Source organism: Acanthochromis polyacanthus, chromosome 1 (assembly GCF_021347895.1).
Source record: "Acanthochromis polyacanthus isolate Apoly-LR-REF ecotype Palm Island chromosome 1, KAUST_Apoly_ChrSc, whole genome shotgun sequence".
In the NCBI taxonomy this organism is placed as follows: domain Eukaryota; kingdom Metazoa; phylum Chordata; class Actinopteri; family Pomacentridae; genus Acanthochromis; species Acanthochromis polyacanthus.
The window spans coordinates 15,772,734-15,794,637 of NC_067113.1; the positions used below are offsets into that span (position 1 = coordinate 15,772,734).

General features: G+C 43.8%; 1 protein-coding gene across 1 annotated transcript in view; it reads left to right on the forward strand.

Annotated features, from left to right (window-relative positions):
• Nucleotides 1-21,904, forward strand: part of LOC110961282 (AT-rich interactive domain-containing protein 1B-like) — a 184,839-nt gene that overhangs the window by 143,275 nt on the left and 19,660 nt on the right. Inside the window, 4 exon segments of the mRNA XM_051957767.1 lie at nucleotides 2,626-2,805; nucleotides 11,528-11,849; nucleotides 14,573-14,731; nucleotides 21,063-21,187. Of these exon segments, the coding sequence (XP_051813727.1) occupies nucleotides 2,626-2,805; nucleotides 11,528-11,849; nucleotides 14,573-14,731; nucleotides 21,063-21,187 (786 nt within the window).

The following is a 21,904-nucleotide window of genomic DNA, read 5'->3' on the forward strand; positions in this document are numbered from 1 at the left end:
GAAAAGAGTCCTTATGGGTTTCAAAGCAAGGATGCTTTCAACTTTATACCTGTATGCCAGAATTTATTCAGAACTAGCCTTCTATAATCCTACTCAATCCATTAATGATTGTTGTAGTTTAGGGGAAGCAGGATCACACACTCACAAAAAGACCCAAGACCTTCGCATTATGTTTCATCTGCGGTCAACTTCATGGTCAGGGAAAAACTGTGGTCTGGCAAAAACCTAACAGTAAACATCCAGTCAACCTTCCCCTGGGCTTCGTTCAACTCAAGAGTGTGTGTTCTGTTGATGGAGCCACTTCAGCTTTGGCCACGAATTGTTGCCAAAGGCTTGTAGCATGAATGCTAACCCGCAAGCCACATGTACTGACCGAACTGGAAATTGTTTCCAGCAATTATGGCCACTTCTCGGGTATTGCTAAAAACAGCAGAGTCGCTCAATTACGAAAAAAAATAAAATAAAAATTAGCAAATAAATAAATAAAAATCCACACAACTTTGCAAAAAAAAAAACCTCAGAGAGGGGAATGTAACCTTAATGGAATTACAGCGATGCTCCCTCTCTATCACCCACCAAAGAGCAGTTAACATCACAGAGAGACAGAGGGAGTGGATAGATGAAGACGGAGGGGGAGAGAGAGAGAGAGAGAGAGGCACTGTAAAAGGTTATTTCCCAACATGATGAAATCAAGTCGGAGATTTAATGCTGCTCTCTAATGCCTGTAAACCTTGAGCTCTCCTCCCCAGCCCGGTCCAGGAAAACACGGCACGGTTAACAGGGTTGGCTGTTGTTTTGGTTTTTTTGCTGTTTTCCTGGCTAGGATTAACCCCCCTCCTCCTCGTCTGCACACACGCCCCACTTTGCTCAAGTGCCTGCCTCCCTAAGAGCCTCTCTCCACTCTTCATTTCCATAAATCCGCTGAATGTCCCTTTTTTCTCCCCCCCCTCCCTCCCCTCTACTTTTTCTCGCGTGCTTTGCAGGCTGCCCGTTGTTGTCCGGCTGAGAGCTTCATTCGCTTTTGCCAGAAAGAGAGAAAGCTTTATGTGTGTGTGTTTGTGTGTGTGTGTGTGTGTGTGTGTGTGTGTGTGCATGTGTGTGTGTGTGGAGAGGGAACGAAGCAGAGAGAGAGAAAAATCCTTGAATGTGTTATTTGCTTTTAGCACTGTCTGCACAATGTTCCTCTCCCCATCCATTTTCCAGGCAATTTAAAGTGCGGTATTACACACTGTATTTTTTCTTCTCCTCTCCCAGAATCCCCTTACCCTAATGGAAGCAAAACATTACAATAATGTCCTCGCTCCTTAAACCCAGCACTCGCAGCCTAAGCACTTTCAGGCCCCAATCGCTCTTTCCTTTCGTTGCACTGTCTTTTCCCTCCCACACACACACTCTTTCTCTCTCTCGCTGCCTCTCTCTCTCCGTCTTGGCCTTCGTCTCTTCGCCGCAAACACACACACACACACACACACACACACACACACACACACACACACACACACACGAAGCGTTTATTGCTCTCTTACTCTGTTATCTCCCCACATGCTCAGAAACACAAATATGTTCACGCATGTATGTGCACGCGAGCATATAGCGAGTACACGTGGCATTTTAAAACTTTTATCTCGCTCCCCCTTTCCTCACATTTTGTCCTGCTCTCTTAGCAGAAACAAGGAATTACACAAGTGTCAGTTTGCACTTTCCGACTCCGCTGTTTCCCTAAAACCCCAAACTCGCTAAAGAGTCAGCCCGTGTGCGCTCACTCAACAAAGCGGATAGCTATCAAAGTATACAGTGGAGCGGACCCAATCCATTTACACCTAATCTGCAGTACAGAATCCCCACCTCCCTTCCTCAACACACATACATTTCCACACCCACACAGCCTCTCTTTTTCCCTCAATGGCCATCCAGCGACCTTTCCCCATTCGTGGTGGATTGGGAGACCTTTCTGTGGGTTTTAAAAACGGAACGATGCAGCTTGAAAGAGCGAAGCCCAGGCGAGGATCGCTCCAAATGTCAATTTGAATGGTGCAGGCGAGTTTGGGCCTGAGAGGCTTTGACACATCTATTGACAGAACGGCTTAGAATAACATAGTAGCCGTGGTCAAATCACTGGCTATTCTGTGGAGAGCAGAGCACAGGGTTGGTTTGTTTTTTAACTCAAGCGTGCCCATTCTTTCATATGTACACATAGGCTCAGCTTTTGCCTCCACATACATCTTTCAGGGCCAGGTATACTCTTGACCTGTGCTATTGCCAGTGATAAAATTCACTCAAAGGTTCGCTGTGTGTGTTTTTGTTTGTGCTCAGGTTTCGTTTTAACATTTAAGCCTGGCATATTTTTTTTTTGTATGTTTTGTCTCATATCCAATCCATGCTGTATTTCTCACCAAAGTATACGGTATCTACAAGTAACAGGAGTCAGTGCAGAGGTAAAAGATTAAGGCTTTCATCAAAAGGGAAGGGTCTCTTTACACGGGGAAATTGAATAGATATCCCTGTTTGTTGGGCTGCCCTCAGTCAGCATTTGATTTCACTGAGCAGGTTGATTCACTGCTGAAGAACTCGGGAATTTTAGAAACTAAAAGGTGATTTTTTTTTATGTCTGTTTGTATGTTTCAGGCTTCATGTCCAACATGCAGAGAAACCAGGCTGGCTCCCAGTTTGCATCTCCACAGCCTGGACCACCTATGTCCCCCCACCCATCACCTGGGGGCCCAGTGTATCCTGGTATGGGTCCGTTCTCCCAGAGCGGCCCCACAGGCCCTTATGGACCTCAAGGATCCCAGTATGGACACCAAGGTTGGAGCTTGTTTTCCTATGACAAACTTTAAAGCACATTAAACATTTGTTTTCATTTATGCAATTACACTTATTGAACTTATTTAAGGCACAACAGAAGTATAGTCCAGAGGCTAGGAGGTCATAATAACAGTCACAATAGCTCTCAGAGCTTCTTTTTGTTTTCCTTTTGCATTTTTTGCTCCATCTTGGTCTTAATTTTATTCAATTTAAAGGTCTTTTGAGAGGGGGACTCTCTTTTTTAACACGCTTGTAATTTCCCTTCACATTATTTCCATTTTACATCTGTTGTGATCCGGCCTTAACACTTTTATCATCCAGTATTTTCAAAATAACAGCACATGGTATTTGTTATTTGAAGTAACACTTGAGCTATTTTCAAGTGAGAAATTACACATTTATCCTCAGTATGGTCATTTTCAGCCGTGCATAATCTCTCGCTTACATAACCACTGTACATTATGTAAAACAGAATGTGTGAAACAGATTTTACAGTATAAATATTCTACTTTTTCTCAAATTTCAAAGAATGTGTCAGATTTGGCTGCACATTACTTTTGAGATAATGTTTACTGAAGGGAGGCCAGTAATCTACTGACAACACAAAGGCTCATCAAGTAGTCTGCATGTCATTTTATCAAAAATGTAATTCAAAATTCAGTGTTTCGCAAACCAGGAATGTGCCTTTATTTTTTGACACTATTGGGAAGTTGAGTTCTTGAGATTAGAATGGAACTTTCAGGCCACATTTTAAGAACTACGACTCAAAAATCAAAAGTGACAGAATTCCCCCAATCTATAACTCCTGTCAAGCTTCACAATGGATTATTAATCATGAAAACCACCAACAGGCCTCGTGTTGACTTTTAACTGACAGCTTCTACTTTCTGGCTTGCCGTATTGAGAAATGGATATCATTCATTCAGAGGGGTTATAGAGGAATTTTGGCCCCTGATGGGGAAAGCCGCATTTGTCATTTTTTTATGACTGTTGGCCCCGCTTTCACAGTCACACTGGGCCTTGACTTCAGTGTCACTGGTGTCAAAGAGAGTTTGCTAATGAGGAATACAAAAGGATTCATTTTAAAAGACATTTCCATCCTCTGTTTTTGTCTCTAACTCCCCTTCTTTCCACAACTACCATCCTCACACACACACACACACACACACACACACACACACACACACACACACACACACACACACACACACACACACACACACACACACACACACACACAGTCTCTTCTCGTCTTGTGTGGTGGGTCTCACTGTGGGCATTAAAAACCAACATGACTCTCAGAATATTCATGAGACACTTGAACCCTGGACGGACCTCTTGGCCCTCCTCATGATAAGATTATGAGGTAGCTCCAGACTGACGAGGCAGACTGACACGCCGTGAGGTTTATGCACTGAATGATGATCTCCAATTCTGGATTAATGTTTTGACACTGACCTCAAAGAAAAGGGGGCTGTAATTTTTTAAGCGTTTTTCACAGTTCGTCATTCATCTTTCACTATTTAAACATGCTATAGCTGTGGGAACAAAATGCTAAATTTGCTTCAGACACATGTGATTCTTCTCTACACTCAGCCGTACTGTTTGCAGAAGGCTATTATATCCAAATATGAGCAGGCTCACACTTCCTTTGATGCTAAATTGAGTACCGAAAGGGACTTCTGAAATAGTTATGGCCCCCTACGTTTTGACTAGGACTGTCATGTCTTAAAAGCACACAGCACACTTTTCTTCTAATGAGACACTTATGGCACTGTTGAGATTCACAGGTCCTTCATGTGTATTTTTAGCCCTGTATTTACACCAAGATGATGATGAAAATTACATTTCCCCTCACAAGAAGTGAAACTCCACAATGAGGAGGAAGCTTTTTGTGCCAAAATACACAGCATGGAGACCTAAAACTTCAAATAGTAATAGCTGTAATGTCAGAATTTCAGAACTGCGCAACTTTCTTTACCAAAAGCAATTTAAAAGTATGGATTCACATTTTAATATACTAATAATACTAAGTAGGGGTAATTTCTCAAGTTGTTACTGCAATTATTCCAGATTTTGCTAATAGTTTTTTACCTGTTTTAACTTATAGTATTTACAATATTAAGTCATTTCAAAATAGTGTAATTTGTTTAAAAGAAAAGTGTTCTATTTTAGCTTCTTCTCCAAAGTGTGACATTAATCCAGGGTGATCAATAGAAATAGCATCTAATTGTTTCTGAATAATCATTTCGATATTTCCCTAGAAGCAGTCATCTTCGGGTTACCACAGGATGTTGGCCTGTTTGATGAGCCTTTCAGGAAACCAGTCACATAAGTCTTAGCTTTCTCTGATTCTCGGGAAAGAAAAAAATGTAGGAAATAAAACGCAAGTCAGATTCCAGGAAATTTGGAGCAAAACTTTGGATCGTTTTATGTAATTAAGCTTTCTCCGCCCGCTTCTTCCTCCAGCGTACGACTCCCAGACATCCAACAAACGTTGACATCTGCTGTTGTACTTTGTTTTCCGCCTTTGGCGACACACCAGACAAAACATTATGGTATTTTTTTTAATGGTAAATGTGTGTTTTAATGTGTCACCTTGATAAATGCGCCCATCCGTGCGTGTGTTTTCCCAAATTTACGGCCTCTTCCTCACATTTGTTAATGTTGATTAATAGCCCTAATGCATTTGGTATTTGGTCTCCCTTCTCCACCCACTCTTATCTCTTAATGTGACTTTGGCTGGGCTGACAGCCCAGTAAGCAAAGAGAAAAAGAGAAATGAAGTAAGCAGAGAGCGACAGCGAGGCGGACTAGCCTGGAAGACGCTCTGGAGGCAGATGAGCGTGAAATCTCACTCGGATGACAGGAGAGATGTTCCCATCAGAAAGAGAAAGAACAGCTCAGCCATGCTGTCTGCTCATCACACACATAGTGTATGCCATCTATATATATTGCTATAGTCTCATTCAAACAAAACACACTTGCAACTGGCCTCCATATACTCTTAGATATTTTCAGACAGCTGTGCAGAAAGTAGCTTAAAAGTGGTACTTGAGTGGCTGGACTGGTAATAACACAGAGTATTTCCAGAAATAAGAAACTCAAAATTATGGATACTTTTATTACTCTGCTATATATGGTAACTACATGCACATATTAGCTGATGACCTGAGAGGAAATCCATTGACAGTAACTTACCCTAAACTCTCATTCTTATTCTTTACCTTTTACTTAATGCAATCCTTCTTTAAGCTGTTCGCAGTTGGAAAATAGCAACATGGTAAAGATAGATAGATAGATAGATAGATAGATAGATAGATAGATAGATAGATAGATAGATATAGATACTTTATTAATCCCGAGGGAAAATTCAAGTGTTCAGCAGCTTACATACAACAACACAAAATAACAAAAAGGCAGGTTAGTAACATTAACAATAAAGGTTAGTATTTACTCTGAACATCTTGCTGTACAATACTATACTATAAAAAATAGCATAGTATTGTACAGCAAGATTTTTAGAGTATATAAGTGCAGTTCAGGAATTGTAATGGCCAAAACCAGCACACAACACTGAAAATAAATTATTCAAGTATTTTTACATGATAAAATGCTGTAAAAACCAAGAATGTAGGCTTGCACATAGTTAATGCTGCATTTTGCTTTTACCAAAAGTGTAAGTGTGTTTACAGTTGTGTTGAGCTTAATTCTACTTCTAATCTTAAGGATTCTTTTGGACTCCAGGACATAGCCAGGGCCCGGGTCCTTCCAGGGCCCATCCGGGGTCTGTGTGGGGTGAACATGGCAGACAGCTGCTGGTCATTGTTCTTAATGACAGCTCCATCTGCTTCCCTTCCCTCTCTCTAGTGTATTAACAAATTAGCCAACACAGAAACTCACTCCAAGTTCCTGAACTCTGCTCTGCTGTTTTTCTTGGCCTGTCTGCACTGGGAGAGTTTTAGCGTGCGTTTCTGTGTCTGTAGTAGTGTGTGATGTAAAATTTTCAGCACACATCAGGAGAGTTTGCAACCTACCAAAGACAATGAAAAGCTAGATTGGTGTTCTGTAACTTTAAAGGCTGCAGGCCGTCTCTTTTATCAGGGTTAAACACCTATAGTGCAGCTTGTATAGTCGGCTACGTAAGCTCCGTCCAATGTACAGTTACGGTGATAATAAGAGCGCAGGAGGATACGGTCCTTCTACAAACAATCCTGAAGTAATTTGTAGTTGTTTCCAGCGATCTTATTTGATAAGTCTGCTTCCTCGACTGTAACCAAAAGGTTTTCTTCCAGATCAGTCTGGAAGAAAACCTTGCCAAAGCTTCTCCACTTTTCTGTTTTCTCACTGTCTAAATGAGGAGCCCTTGCAGTGAGAGGACTGCCCAACGGTTCCAAAAAATATTTAAGCTGCTAAATGTTTATGGCTGTCCTTTGAAAGGCCTCTTTATCCAACGTTAAACTGATCGCTCACTGTTTGTGTTGATATCAGGCTCTCCTCAGGACTCAAATGACTCCAACAGCTGTTTGCAAGACATGCACTTGGACGCGGTACAGAGCCAGCATGTTGAGAACAGTGGACACACAGACAGATGGGGGAGGAGGATATTATGCCATTACAGGAAAGAGATTTGGAGTCTGTCTCAGCTCTGCTTTCTCTCCCACCCCATTGCATGGTTCCCTCCACCACATACTCCCCCTCGAGGGGTTAAGCACTCCGCTGGTAATGACCATGCTTCAGACAGGACTTTTAAGCCTCGGTGCCTTGTCGGAGCCGCAATGTATTTCAGCCCAAAAAAAAAAATAGAATGCCTAGGGGAGGGAGTTGAGTTTTTCAGAGGAAATTGACAGTGTGTGGAGCTCAGCAGCCCCAAGGCGCACCCCAGCCCTGCTCAGGCTCAGAAACCCTGCTGGGGAAGGTGCTGAGGTGGCTGGGAGAAGATGTGGGGGCCTCAGGCAAGAGAAGATGCTGCAAAAAAAAAAAAAGTATCCATCCCAGCGAGTCATACATAAATGCTGCAGTTTTAATACTGAGTCTGAAAGCCATATGAAGCAAACGAAGAAATCTGCCATTTGCTTTTCTGTGCCAAGGGATGTGAAACAGATTTAACTGCTTTAGAAACATTTAAAATGATGTTTCAAGTTAAAAAAATGTTCTGCTTGATACTACTGAATAAGTTGCTTCAGAGAGAAAAACAGAGAAGATAGTATCTCAACATGAGCACCAGGGCGTTTATTCTTATCGACACATTTCTTTCTTTCCCGCCCCCCCAACTGAAACCATTTTCCTCCAACCACATTCACAAAAAGTGAGAGAGAAAAATGCTGGTATTCATTTCTTCTATTTGTGTTCAGCCACATGTGGACATGGACAGCCTGCCCACGCTTCTGTCCTTGGCAGCTCAAGCATGTAGCCATGTAATCTGTGTTCCACTCCTTATTGATGGAGTTCACAGGTCCGGAGGGCTCGCTGGTGCACCATCATACCTCACTCTGCCGTAGACGGAAGAATGACTGCCTCGGCTGTTAGCATTGGCTGGTCCAGTCTGCTGAGGAAGCAGTAGACAGTAATCTGCTCGGTCACACTCCAGCTCTCCTGCGGGACTGCAGGGATTAAACCCGGTGCAGGATATAGCGTCCACCAAATGCGTGACCGTGCCGGGAATTTCCATGTAATTGTGAACGAAGCACCATGAGCTCTCCTTCTCCTTCTCCTTCTCCTTCTCCTCCCCTCCATTGCGCTATAAATACCACCAAGGCTCCCCAAAGGCGCCAAGTGCCGGGAAGCAGGCAAGAAACCAAGACTGAGCCACAAGGACGCAAGGTGCAAATAAGAAATGACATCCTCCTTGTCCTCTTTTTCTCTTGTCCTTCCTTGATTAGTTCCCAGCGTAGTAGGAGTAGCATGCAAAGTAGGTGAAGTAGATGGCACACTTCTGTGCACATGTTAATGCTAACGTGCATAATGAAAGCTAACGCTGCGCTTTTTTCTTCTCCTGGCCCGTTTGAACACCAGTAGAATCCAGAAGTGAGAGTTTGCACAATAAACCAGCTATTGTATGTCACACAAAGCCAATGTCCGAAAAAAGACATGCAGCTTCGTTTTATTTCCTGAAAGGGACATTTTTTTATTTGTCACCCAGGCCTGGATATATTTTTAAGTCATCAGAAAGTAGTACACCACATTTTTCCTTTGGACTGAATTTTATCTCAGCAATCATCCAACTTCCTCATCTCCTGTAATCTAACAGCCCTTTCAAACTAGGAGAAAGCATGAATGTCTCTTCTGAAAACACCCCGAAATTTCAGGTTGAGCTCTCAGTCAGTTTAAAAAGTGGGTTGGTTCGCTATCTGTCCTTGAAGCAGCACTCTGGCGCAGCACCAATCCTTCAGGAAGTGAATCATTCTTGTCAGGACGGAGCAAGACTCTCATCGGAAAGCTTAGCATTAACCCTGTCCCACAGCCACTCTGTCTTTCCTTTGTCAGCCGAGGCAGACGTATCCCACAACGAGAACATTTTGAATGGTGGTACATCGAAAGTAATAACTTTTCTTAATGCTCAGTGCCGATTTAATGACGCATTTTTCAGCACAAACCTCTTAAGTTAGATCTGGCTTAGCATCTCCCACCCCCATAAAACAAAGAAAAAAACACACAAAAAAAACCCAAGTTGAACTCAGTCTCATGGAAACTTCCAGACACTCACTCCCACTTTTGGGGCTTTGGCCCATCTGCTAAAGGCGGAAAAAGAATGCAGATTGTCCAAATGGGCCTGTATGATATAAACAACTCCCCGGGAGGTGTGCTGGAGCCTCAGTCAGTCAGAAGGGCCAAAAACCACAAAGTGTCCACCCAGGCTATTGAGAATGTATGGCAGGCAGCCATGACATGGGTCTCAACAGCTGTCCAAAGAGGGCTGAGAGAGGTCGTTGACTGGGGCCTTGTTCATCTGCAGCAAACCATCCAGCTGAGCAGAGAGCAGGGAGGATACAGGGCACCGTTCCCAGGATTTTCCATTGCGTTGGAGGCAATCGCTTATGAGTGGAAGAAACATGGAAATGTGTCTTTCAGTGGCTTCAGGGTCTCCGAAGTGTTCCATATGCATTCGCACAGTCAAGCAGATACGCACACATACACACATGTACTGTGCACTATACATATCCTCTTGTGTTCGTTAGCAGACGTTCTTTCTTCCTGAATGCTTCCCTATTATAGCCCCAAAACCCATGACAGGTGTCAGCCGCACTCAGCTCACCGCCTCACCAAAGCCTGCCCAGAAATAATCCGCTTCTTCTTTTCCCATCTCCCACAGTAGATTTCATCACAATTTCTGGACAAATTCGAGTGGAGTTGCAGACTTTTATGGGAAAGACTTTTATTTTGATTCAATATAAATCCTATCTTGGGGGTTGTGTGGGGGGTTAGGAGTTTTTCCCTCCTCCCTCTCCGTCTGCATGTGTTCCTCTCTTTCCGCCCCCACCCTCTCACGCTTCCTCTCTCTTACTCTCTGTTGGACTCACAGGCTTATGTCATGTGGAAAGTGTCTTCGCTGAAGCAGCTCGAGGACACTGGGAAGCCATTTCCATTTTCAGAGTTGTTTTTTTTCCCCGTGTGGAATATTGTCATTTAACTTTCCCTCGTTTGAGTGTGCGGAAAAGCCTTCAGGTTTTAAAGGGACTTGATCCCCTTTTCCAGACATATTCTCAGAGGATTAAGCAGTGAGGCCCAACTAAAGCACCCTTAATCAAATCAAAATAAATAGCCCCCTTCACAATGGAGGATGCCACATTTTCCATTTCTATTTTGCAGGGGGATTTGTCCCAGGGAGGGAATATCACAGTGGAAAAGGCTCAGTGCCTGCAGAGGGAATACCGTTTTGTGTGTGTGTGTGTGTGTGTGTGTGTGTGTGTCTGTGTGTGTGTGTGTGTGTGTGTGTGTGTGTGTGTGTGTGTGTGTGTGTGTGTGTGTGTGTGTGTGTGTGTGTGTGTGTACGGCACTTACATGTACAGTAGGTGTCCTCTGCTGTGCCTGAATGTATATGTACATGTTGTCTTTGACAGCATGGTGATTCTCTTTCAGCTCTTATTGCAGTTGGAGTCGAGCAGGGCTTTTAAAGCCAAAATGGAGGGGTTTAAGTGTGCCTTAGGAAAGCTTCTGGCATCATGGCCGTGTGGCACTCCAGGGCAGCAAGAAAGCATTTACTGCAGATTAGAGCTCCTCTCAAGTGTTTCACAAAGTCAGCCTTAAGCTTGGCAATTGTTCCCAGGGCCATCCAGCAACAGCGGCTGTGAAAAATGTCACCAGTCCACACCCCGAATAGTTTTTCCTGCATCCACTGAAGTTTGTCGAGGTCGTGAATCAGAATTTAGTCCGGCTTTTTACATTCCTCATTCCTCATCTGTCTCGGCAATATTTTCTTGATGGATGAAATTGTTGTATGCGTCACTGTTGTAGGTATAAGAGTATCAGCTGACAAGCACGCTCCATTTCTCTCAAATGAAGTGATTCATACAACCCATCTGTGGCTACAGTATTTCACAGAAGCCATTCCGTGTCATTCTTCCAAGCAATCTATCAATTTAAGAGGCAAGTTAAATGTCTCGAGGGACAACAACCCATGTTTTATCTTCCATGTGACACTGTGGATGGAAAGCGTCAGGTTTTCAGTGATTTTAGATATTTGCTAGCTAATTCACGTCTTTGTTTTCCTTTTCTTTAATCAGGTAACTACTCTCGGCCCTCTAACTACAGTGGAACAGTCAGTACCAGCTACAGTGGCCCCGGCCCCGGCTTGACTAATAGCCTAGGAATGAACGCTACCAGCCCCATGCACGGCCAGGGTCCTGGCCAGCCTCTACCTGGAGGACGCAGCCACGGCCCAGGCAGCCAGAACAGGGTGTACCCACCCATGGGTCCTAGTTCCCCCAGCATGCCCCAGCCAGCTGGGCCAGGGATGGGTCCTCCCTCTTTGGGTAACTCGAACCGTAAGGCCCAGGATGGAGCAGCAGCTGCCATGCCGGGTTCTGCCAATTCAATACACAACAGGTAAGAGCACAGAAATACAGTATATTTTAGGAAATTTTGTTTTTAGAAGATTAGCTCGTTCCTGCTTTAATTTGTGTGATTCTTCATCAAAGTTTATATAGAGAGTGGTGACAAATTAAAGGAAAAAAACAACTGACAGTGTCCAAGTAAAGTGGAAGGATCACCATGTGCTGCCAGAACAGCTTCAGTGCACCATGGCATTGATTCTGTAAATCTCTGTAAATCAAATGGAGGGATGAAACGTCATTTTTCCAAATGATGTTGCCTCAGTTGGTGTGTTGATGATGGAGGTACAGAGTATTCTCTAACACATCAGTCCAAAACCACCCATAGGTGGTTAACTGGGCTGAAATTTGGTGATTGTGAAGGACGTTTTCATACCTATCAAAGCATTCAGTGGCCCTATCGATGGGAGCACTGACATCCTGTAAGAGACCACTCCCATCAGAACAGAAATCATCACACATTATTCTGTATTAAGCTGCAGGGACACTTACCTCTGAAGTGATAAGTCGACCAAACCCATACCAGGAAAAATGCTGCCCACCACAGAACAGAGACGCTAGATTCCCTCACTGTAACAGTCAAGGTGTCCTTTAATTTGTCCCTCCTCTGCTTGTTCCATGTGCTGTATGTGGGTCATTCCATCTCAAATCATCACATTTTTAGAGCAATTTCTGCTTGACCATTTCTGATTTGCCTGAATTATTTACAGCCTTAAATATGGAAATTTGTACAGATATTTGGGAAATTTTGCTTGATATGTTAAATAATTTCTGAGATATAATTTCTCAGCTGCCAGTCGACCTACTTTAAGCACTTCTTTTTTGTCACACACTGAAATTTGAGAATGTGTTTAAATCACAATATATGAGGAGCTATTACAGATAAAAGCTTGATTTTTTTTATCATGTCACCGATAGGAAACCTGTAATACTGGACAAGTTGATCAAATAGTGTCTGATAATGCTGAAATATAGAAAAATATTTTCTGAGCCATATGTAGTTGCATGTCACAGTGATATAAAACAAGAAAAAAGTTATTTTTATTAACTTTTATAACTGATTGAGTAGGTATGAAGGATGTACAACAGAAACAAGTGTTGGTAGGTAAACTAAACCAAATTCAAAATGGTTCTTTAAGTCTAAGAGTTTTATTTTCTTTCTTAAATAGGCATATTATTCATTTTCAGACCCAATTTTGTAGGCAATACACTTTCTTAGGTTTCAAAGAGACCTGTCATATAGTTTTGTGTGATTTCTTTGAGAATTTTAAGCAGTATGATATAACTATAACCAAATACATAGATCTGTTAGGATAGTGGGATTATCCTAGTGGTAAATGTCCATGTCTTGACATATATTTAATGGTAATCTGGTGAAATTATGTGAGCAAGAGTAGTGGAAAATCTTTTCTCGTAATCATTGTGGAATTGTGGGAATAAACTAATGTCACAAGCTGGACTGAAGTTAAAGTGTGAGTAGCAGACATATATTCAGGTCAGATAGATGGACCGTATTCAGAAAGAATTATTTTTTAACCTTTGCACAAATTTCAGTGTGTGATGAGAAAATGCTGAAAATGGGTTACAGGCGATGTTTTAAGAAATTTTTCTGTCAAAGTATTTGATATATCAAGCTAAAATTTCTCAGATACCATTTTGAATATCAATATTTACTTAAAACAAGTAAAGAAGGCGCCTGATGATTTCAGATGAGAACACTCGTGTTATTATGAGCTGTGAAATGTATTACACATCCACATAACAATGCCATGATAGTCGTGGGAGCAATCTTGACCAAAAAAATGTAGTGAAACTGTATTTTGGTGTCGTTCTTACAGAAATGGCTGTCAGACTTCGGTTATTTTGCCATATTATTTCTGTATATTAACAATAGCAGCCAACAAGCGACTCTTAGATTCCGATTTGATGAGTGACTTCTGTCTGCAGGGTCATCTGTGGGGAGGTGTGCTGAAAAGCACCGCAGAGAGTTTCTGTGCCATGGAGTTTCACTCTTTCTTTCCAAATCTTTTCACATGTGCAGGCAGGAGTTTGTTCTCTGGGGTTCCTCTCTTCTATGAGCCATTTATGGAGCTCTCCTTACTTTCACACATCTCATAAAGTGCTTGACATTTTGATATCTGGCTCTATACACCAAGTGCCATTTGTTGCAAAAAGAGAGGTATTGGCTCGTAAGAAGGCTGCATGGCCTGAATACGGCACTGTCAAAACATAAAAGAAGAAAAAGCAAAACACAGATTTAACTGTGAAAACACCAGAGACGGAGGTGACACCGAGCACCTTAACACAAATACAAAGCACTTTGCTGCTATAACAGTATATGAGTTAAGGGGTATTATTTTTCCATCAGGGTTGGAGCTTTGACTATATGAGTGCTTGTAGTGCTGGAGACAGGGGTTGTTGTGGGATTGTGTGGGCAGTAAACTTTTGCTGAACCCTGCCGGGGGAACTTGTGAAAACATGGCTGTCTTCGGAGAGGAAGAATGGGTTTCTGCGCTTCCGCCAGTCGGTGCAGGTTTTTTTCCCACAACAGTGCATCACGGGAGCAGTGTCTCCAGCACTCTGCACACTGAAGTGGCAGATTAACATTTATCAATGTTCGGTCCCATTCCTGCTGAAAAACATGAGTCAGACTGAAGCCTGTGAGGCAGCGATGATGATATTTCAGATGAAGTTTCTCTTGTTGTCGGCGGTCTGCAGGCTGCCTCCTTACGCGAGGTCCCCAACCCAGATGCCGCCCACCTCCACCCACTGGCCCTCACCCCACCCTCCCTCCACCCGTCCACCACCTTCACCTTCACCCAGACCTCACCATCACCATCCACCCGTCCTGCCACCCTCACCCTCACCGCAACATAGGTAGGTCCTGCGTTGGGATGTCTGGCTGCATGTGTGTGTGTGTGTGTGTGTGTGTGTGAATGCCGTGACTCAACCGGTTTTTTAAGCCATCGTGGCGATATTTCTCACAAGCTGCCTCTGACAGCGAAACAAGAGGAGTCATCATCGTTACCATTGTAACTGCCATCATCACCTTCATCATCATCATCATCATCACAGTAGTCATCAGTATCATCACACACGTCTCTTAGTCACTCAAATGGCAAGTGAGAGCTGCGGTATCACACATGGACACACACAGACACTGAGTTTCAGATTGTTTTGTGCACGATATGGTGTGTGTGTGGACAGGGGGGCTGTGACGTGCCTGACAGTATGTGTGATTAATTACATGCATCAGGGGGGCCCAGTGCGCCGTTCACACACACACACACACACTTTTGCACACACACACAGCAATGCAAATGCTGGCCAAGCCATTAAGAGATGGCTGGGCTGTCAATAAGAAGTGGCATGACATGATCCCCACTGCTGGGACCAATCAGACTGGCTGTCAGTCTCTCCTCACATTCACCAAGACACCAGAGAGGTGTCGCTCGCCGAGCTGCTGCTGGAGGTGAAGGCTCTACCTCTCTCTCCCACTCGCGTTCTGTATTTGTTTACAAATCTGGCAAAATAAAAAAAGTATGTTTGTGTCTTCATCTGTTTCTCCAACTTTACAGCGATCCACTTTGTTTCACTGTCAACAGTGAAAGTATCCCCGGGTTCTTTTGTTTGGTGTTTTTATCTCCATCTTTGGCATGAAGCAGTCATTAATGCGTTGTGTGTCTCCTTTCTTTTTTTTTCTGGTTTGTTTTTTTTTTACTGTGTTGCAAAAATCACACTGGAAAGTCTCTTTTCATTTTCTGTTTGAAATCTGTCTTTTCTTTTTCTCTTCAGCTACAATGGCTGTTGATGCTCACTTCCCAATTGTGACTGTGTTTATTCAAATCGCACCGTTAGTTCCAAAAAGCAAAACAAGCCGAGACTGGATATTTAGAACAACAAAATGCTTCTTTTTTTTTTTTTTTAAATTGCCAGCTAGATGAGACAGTTGGTTTCCACGGCAGATCTGTGTTCACATATTTGAAAGATTTGTCATACTTATGCTACCCTTTTTATTAGAATGTTACATTTTTGCAAATGATAGGAGTTATTCTCTCTAAAGAAAGTCTTTTTGTCAGATTTTTTTATTTTAAAAAGTGCCTAAATGTTTTGTTATGATGGACATTTCAGCAGAATCCTCCGTCAAAGTGCTGCCTGTCTCACCTTCGCTGTTGTTCTTGTCTGCTGCTGCTCATTCTGCCTCTTTCATCCCTCCTTGTCTGCTTCTCTCCTCTCTCCTCCCACCTGTTTCACTCTTTATACCAACTCTCCCAACTGTATCGCCCTCTCCGTCTCTGTGCAGCTCTGTTATCCTACCCAGACTGTTTTATCTCCCTTAGTCTTTCTTCCTCCCAATTTGCTTTTTGTTCTCTGCTGTCTCCAACACAGACTTGTTATGTTTTTCTTCCTCAGATCCCACTTTAGAACATCTGAGGGAGATCAGGGGAAAATTGGCCTCCGAAAACCTGCAGTTAAAGGCTCCAGCACCCCGTTTGCGCTCCAGATCTCAGTGCAACATTGTGAAACATTCAGACCTAGTTCTTCTCTGTCTGAGAAACAAGTTGTTAGTCATACCGCATGTCTCGTTGTGCTCTTTGATGCATCCAGCCAGGCTGCCACAGCCACCCGCTCCCAACCTTCCAAATCAGGGGCTAGTTAGCGAAGATTTCATCGGCTGGTCTCGGCTTCTTCTCGTCTTTCCCTTTAACACATCCCTTCACTGCATCCCCACCAGTAATCCTCTTCATTTCTGCCTCTCATCCCCCCGTCTTCCTCCTCTCCTGACTCACACACACCAGTCGACACACTCCGGCTTCATTACACTGAGTGAAAAGAATAGCAAATAAACAGAGAAGGGCCACTTTTTGGTATCCAATGGCTTCAGGCGTGGGTCGAGATTAAATCTTCATAAAGTGTGGCGTAAGGAGTGTTTTTTTCCCCTGGGCCCTCTCAGAGTTTCTCCTCCACCAGCAGAAACAAATGTCCCACTTTTATCAGTTAATCAGTTTGATTTGTTGTTGAAAGGAGCGCCGTTAACCTAGAGAGTCTGGAGAGCATTAAAGGAAATTCCTGTTGCTCTTCTATATGTTAAAATAGTGAAATATGGCTTTGATTTTTCTGACAAAGTCTCTTCATCACTTACTTATTCTGGTAATTTAAGCTTCTGCTGCTGATGTAGTCACTGCAACAACAGAGGAGTTTGTCTTGTTGATGCTCCCTAATTTTTCAAAGAGATTCTGGTCAATCTGGCAGCAGAAAATAGTATCAAAAGTTGAGTTTTTTTGGGAGGTAGTTGGCTGCCACTTATCAGTTTGATATGCTATGTTCACGTAATGCATCCCATGTCAAGCCTGTCAATGTGGAGGTGGCACAAGTTTGGAAAAAAGGTGCAGTGCAAAATTTTTTTTACGTTGGAGATTGATGTTAGGGATTTTTATTTTAGAGAAGAGAGGAGAACACAAAGTATTAAAAGGTATAAGCTTTTCTTGGCAGCAGCTTCTGAGGACAGAATTGGCTTTTCAAATGGGTTTCCAGTGCTGCCGGCGACACTCTACAAAAAGTTCCTGGAGCTATAGGAACGGGCGAACTGTCGGAAAAATAAGCACTTAGTAGAAGAAGAGCAAAGCTCAGAAAAAAAAGCCATAAATAAAAGGGAAATTGAAGGGAGAAAAATGTTGGAAGAGGGAAGAAGAGAGGAGAGGAGAGTGCTCCCAGGCAAATCCTCGCCAAATAATTCATTTCTGACCTCCTTAGTAAGTAAATTTGCTAAATAAATAAGAGCAGCGCTTGAATGTCAAGAACGGGGGATGCTGCCTGTGGCGCTTTGTCGCTCGCAGTCTTGGCAGCGCAGTAGAGCGCTCTGCTTTCATTAGATGGGCAAAATAAATGGCTTCTCCTCCATCCATCCATCCTGAGCTGTTTGATGTTTGGGAAGGAGGGGAGGGAGAAGGGAAGAGTAGCTTTTCTCTGGATTTAATATGTTAAAAGCTGTCCTTTTATTTTTTGTGGGAGGTCTATTCTGGTGTACCCTCTGTGCGTTTGTGTGTGTTTGTCTATATGTGTGTGTGTGCGTGTGCATGGTGAGTTGAGTCAGGAGTTTGGAGGAGCAATGAGCCCAAGCTGCCCTGAGAACAGATTGGGTCCATATATAATTCATAGCCTCCAGCCGATCCACTCCATCCTTCCATCCAGCAGCCTGTCTCTGGCTCTTTTTCCCTCACTTTCTTCCACACACTCTTAAACACACAGCGAGCAGAGGGATCGATAGGGAGGGCTGCTCAGCCATCACACAGTCCTGCAGTCCCAGCGCTTCTGCTGTCTCGTCCAGTTAGCAGAGCTGGGAGGCATCAGCGTGGCCTGTCACCACGAATGAAGGACAAAGGCGCTGCCACTTCGAGAGAGACACCGTCAGCTGGTTGGCTGGCACCTCGTAACCATGGCATCCCCTTGGCAACGGCACCCACCCTGCACACGAACACAAGGACACGCTCTAACACACGCACACTCTGCCCACGGTGTGAAAGTGGCCTTCTCTGGTGCCCTTCACACACGTGGACTGAATAGCAAAAAGAGTGTGTGTGTGTGCGTGTGTGTGTGTGTGTGTGTGAAGGACAGTTAGGGTAGAGCATTTAGATAGAATTTATTGAAAAACAATAGGACTGTAGTTGCCACTGGGTTTGCATTTCAAAGATCTTTATTTCAGCCGGACAGCTCAAACCGAAGATTCAATGCCAAATCTGAATTTTCGTACACGTTCACTCCAATATTGTGTCAAAACTAACTCAGACAGCGCCGGCCGAGTGAACTCGGAGTAGTGTTTCTCTGCGCTGTTTCTTTCACTCTCTCCTCAGGCCGCTCCTAGACAACAAACTGAGAGTGCACCGGCCTGATGGTGTTAGGATAGCTGTTTCTGTGTTTCTTACCATGTGTGTGTGCGTGTATGCATGTGTGTGTGTGTGTGTGTTCCCTCGGCTCAGTCTCATGGAACAGCGATTACCTCCAGCTCTGGGGCCCTGAGCTGAAAATACGCCCCCCATCGGTCCACCGGGGACCCATACAACACAGTACTCAGGCTTCTTCTCGCCTTAATTTCCATCCCTCCTCCTCCTTCTCTTATTTTTTTCCCTCCGCCTCCTTTCTTGTTTTCTTCCACTCCCTCCATTTCCATCTTGCCATCCCTCCTCTTTCCCCCCCCCAACTCTTCCTTCACTCACTCTTTCTCCCTCTGCGGCAACAGGATGCTTTCTCTCCCCTACCACCCCCCCATCACAAAGGTGCCCGAGAGCAAGATGAATGCGCTGTGCCGGGTTTTTTTTTCTTTCTTTCTCTCTTTCTTCCTTTCTTTCTACCCCCCCATCCTCGATAGCGGCACATGCATATATTAAGTGTGATTAAACGCTGTGCGGTGCCTCCATCAAGTGCTTTCTAATGGGCTTTTTTATGACATGAATTAGTCATAATGGGAGAGCGCCACAGTCGAAAACCACCAACCACTGTTGTTGTTGTTGATTTGGATATTTCACCATTTCACATGAGAGCCTGTGCTTATATTGCTTAAGGTGGGTGAGGGGCGTATTTTACAGTATGGATAAATGAGGCTCGAAGTCATTTGGCATCTCTAAACTTATTTTTCCTCGCTGGCGTATCAGCGCTCTCTTTTGTGGGAGTTTTGCATGCAGAATGCTTTTTTTTTCCTCTCTTTACTTGCTTGAGAAGGTGCGACGATCAAAAGGTAAATTTATTTCTGTGTCTTGACTCACGCAGAGCTTTTTAGGGAACACGTAGGCAGCAAACGAAGGAGTCTATATTCCCCCCATTATAGGGAAATGGGGCCAGATAAGCATGGATTTGGTGTGCTTGTTTCTTTGCCATGGAGCTCCCCTGTGCACCTCGGCCCCCATAGAGGGATTACATATGTATCATCAGCCGTGCTCTATGACTAATTACATCTGTGAGATGAGATTATAGGGAGGTTTACCAAGCCGATCCCTCCTCTTAGGCAATGTGTATCGGTTCCAACATGAGGTATTACATTATGTGTCTGTGTGAAAGAGAGAAGGATGCCAGTTAGGAGGGAATTGACTGACATAAATCCGGATAGCATTTGTGTTCTCGTCCACATAAAACAGCTCCACATTTCGGGCCAAATACTCCTTCTTGTGGTCTGTCATGTTTCGCTTCCTTGCCTCCCTTCTCCCCTCCTGCTTTGCTTTCCATTCGCCGTCTTTACCGTTCGACTTTCTCAGTTCTCTGCCTCTTCCTGTCTAATTTTATTTCACCTTGAGTTCCCTGGCGTTTTCTTCCATCTTCCAGGCCTCTGTCTCTCTTCACCTCACATGTCCTTCCCTCTGTCAGTCTCCCTCCCTTCTCTCTCCAAGTCTTTTTATATGGTTGTCCAGGAGATAATCTTGAGTTAGCAGGAGATAGACCAAATTGTTCCAAACATGGTGTTCCCTTTCAGCCCCTATGTCACTGGCTTCAGCCTATCTGGCATGCAATGATAGACACTGCTTTCAATCACACACACACACACACACACACACACACACACACACACACACACACACACACACACACACACACACACACACACACACACACACACGGATGGCTTGTATTCAGCAGGTTGCAGATAAGCCCCTCTGATGTCACTTGCAACACCATGTGATGAGCCGCCTGAGAGGGAGATGGGAGGCATGAGGGAGGGAGGTTGAGCGGCATTGATTTCTGCCGTCACCATGGCAACAAATAACATGATCCTCTCCAAAAGCACACCTTAATTAGTTAAATTATGACTTGTGGGATAGGGAGAGGGAGGAAGTGAAAGAGGGGGGGGGGGAACAGAGCGGGGATTTGTAGAGGAGAAGAGCGGCGAGGGGAGGATAGAAGACTTTTTCTTTTCTTTTCTGATGCCGCGTGCTCATCTTCAATCTTTTGGAAGAGCTGTTTGTTTGATCAGGGATATGTTGTGTACTTTGCTTTTTTATTGTGACTTTCAGATATACATGCTGCTCAGTTTTTACTACAACAGTAAAGGAGGACGGCAGTGACAGACTGCCAAATATCTCTGTATGATTATGTGACTTCTGTTCTTCTGCAGCTTTCACTGTTTCCCACTTATCTCTTCACAGCCTGTCATCACATTGTGAATCGAGCTGGATTCATCTCCACTAAATCTACTAACATCTTTCTCCTCTGTGTGTGGTAGGCAGGGCAACTACCAAGGCCCCGGCATCAGCCAGGCGAGCACTGTCCCCTACAGTCAGCCAGCGGGCAACAACAGTTCAGCCACGGGCAACGCACAAGGTCCAGGCTACAGTATGGCCCCCTCAGGTATTTACCTAATGCAAACAAAAAGAATACTTTATCGTCTATATTGTCCATTTGTATGCTTTTTAACTGACATACAGGGAGAGGAAACGCTCGTTAACAGTGCAAATGCTATCATTTAATCCCCCTGAAACTGAGAAAACACACATACCTGACATAGGAGGCGATTTGGCTGAATTATCAAAATTTCTTCTCCCTGCAAAAGCCCATTCATACAACTACAGCCCACTTTCAACAGAGATTTAAAATGAAGTGATGACCCCACCTATACTGGCTCATCTTGCATTAATCTTAAAGTATGCTGTTCCACCCAACCCATGTGTTTATATCAGTGTGTACAGAATCTAACCAGGACTACTTCCATTCAGAGTCGTACAGACGGAGAGAAAGGAGAACAAGGAGCAAAAAATAAAGAGTAAAAGGCTAAGAAATCAAGAATTTGCCAGTTACTTTCTCGCTGCTTTTTACTTCTCCCATAGAGCTGGCCCTCCAGTAAGCAAAGATTAACGTGGTGCATCAGTTTTTCTTTCAGCCCTTCACCCCGCTGCATTGTTGCTAAACGCACATCAGAGAGCACTGTTGCTCCCAAAATGAAAGGCAGCTTTTATTCAAAACCAAATATCAGAATGCGTGACATTTGGAAAACTTCAAACGAATTAGAGTGCCAAGGTTCCTCAAAACTCATCTAGTTTGCCCGTGGGCACGGTAAAAAGCCATTAG